Here is a 1875-nt window from a genome sequence, read left to right as displayed (position 1 = left end):
CACCACTACAGCAATCACCCAGCTACACTAGTCTTTTTAGGGCACTAAAGAATACTTATTTTAAATCCCTCTTTCCTGTTCATGCAGTGCATAAGCAATGAATATCATCGTCACTAACTTTAAGTTATTTGGAATTCGTCGCTGTTTACGTAAGATCCAGGAGATGATGTGGAAACATTTTCCAACATCCATTTTCATTCCCTGCCAGTGAGGAATCTACTTGTCTGATTCCTAGACAGTCATATAATGCCCCAGTGTCCGTCCAGGCTGAGTAATGGTCCTCACGGGTTAAATAAAACCCCACAGGTTTCCTTTGCAATCGCTTTACCACAATCCTTTCATCAACCAGCTTCCTTCAGTCCGTACAGTCGCGCGTGTAATACGACCTTCGTAACATAAGCTCTGTGGTTCAAACAAAATGGTTGCTCTGAGAAATTTCTTCTCGCATAAAACCGCCTCTCCCTTGACAGTATTCGCGTCCGGCGAAAGCAACCAGGACGCCCTCACAGTCATGGGCCGCGACGACGAACCCCTCACCATAATCGAGCTCTTCCAATCGCAAGGTTGCTCCTCTTGTCCACCCACAGAAACAAACCTGCAAACTCTCCTCCCACAAAACCCAAATCTCCTCCTCCTTACCTACGATGTCACATACTGGGACCATCTAGGCTGGACCGACACTTTTGGTAATACATTATGGGATCACCGCCAACGTGCTTATTCTTCAAAATGGGAACGGAGGAGCGTGTTTACGCCGCAGGTGGTTGTTGATGGTGTTGCAGATGGAGTCGGGAATAGGGAGAATGAGGTGTTGGAGATCGTTGCGAGGGCAAAGAGGGAGAGGTTTGGTTTGGGGACGAGGGTGGGGATTTTTGTAGAAGGAAGAGAGTTGGTGATTAGGGATGAGGCGGGGGAGGCGGGGATGTATGATGTGCTGCTTGTGATGTTTGATCCAAGGGAGCAGAGTGTTGAGATTAAGAGGGGGGAGAATAGGGGGAGGACGCTTGCGCATTGGAATTTGGTGAAGGAGATTATAAAGATTGGGGAGTGGAGGGGAGGGAATGCAAGAGTTGGTCTTCCGGAGAGCTTGGAAGATGGACTGGAAAGGGTTGTGATTTTGCAGGCTGGGGTTGGAGGGGTGATTTCTGCCGCGCATAGGGTTTGAAGAATGAATAATATAAGGCTGAATTATTAGTCCCGTGCTCTTTAACAAGAGGGATCCAAAACTAGCTCGGCATAAACCCTGCGAGACCAGAAACGGATGCCCAGGCAAAGTTCGGTAAGGAAACTATAGCTGGGGTATAAGAGCTCAAAATGGGCTTCACATTATGGTGCATAAGCTAACTCAAGGCGTGCTTAGGCTCTACTCAGGTGTGCTCAGGTACGCTCACCTTCAGCTTAGGTTAGAGTAGCAGCTTCTCGCGTCCGTAGACTAGAACGGAACCAGCAAAAGAAAATATTAATCCTGAGTATATGAGTACTCGGCCAGTCTCCAACTTTCGACATAATTTAGGTATATCTACGTCAATCTATCCTTCTAATTCTTCTTCTACTCCCCTGAAAATAAGCTCGCCATGATGCAGAAAAGACTGGGCAAGGAATCACCGCCATCCGTTCGAACGATATAAAGAGATCTCTACCAACAAAATCCAAGCATCAACAACCCGGTCATGTCCACTGGGACGATCTTGCCCCATTTTTCCAGAACAACGAATACATATACACCCACTAACGACCTCAGTCAAACTCTAAATCACATCCATCCACTCCCTCTCATACATACACAACCAAACTGTTAACCTCTACACACAACTCGTCTTTTTACCTGCCCCCATCTAGCTTACCATCTCTTCCATACTACCAATCCGCCAGCTT

General features: G+C 47.0%; 1 protein-coding gene across 1 annotated transcript; it reads left to right on the top strand.

Moving 5' to 3' along the window:
- The first annotated feature begins 219 nt into the window (after window positions 1-219).
- On the top strand, window positions 220-1470 carry K444DRAFT_616588 (DUF1223-domain-containing protein). Its single transcript, XM_024880949.1, has one exon. The coding sequence runs from the start codon at window positions 419-421 to the stop codon at window positions 1163-1165; it is 747 nt and encodes a 248-aa protein (XP_024733002.1). The 5' UTR covers window positions 220-418; the 3' UTR covers window positions 1166-1470.
- Window positions 1471-1875: the final 405 nt, after the last annotated feature.

Source organism: Hyaloscypha bicolor (assembly GCF_002865645.1).
Source record: "Hyaloscypha bicolor E unplaced genomic scaffold K444scaffold_122, whole genome shotgun sequence".
NCBI classification, from domain to species: domain Eukaryota; kingdom Fungi; phylum Ascomycota; class Leotiomycetes; order Helotiales; family Hyaloscyphaceae; genus Hyaloscypha; species Hyaloscypha bicolor.
Note: the sequence above shows the minus strand (reverse complement) of the source record. Positions and strands in the feature narration are given on the sequence as shown.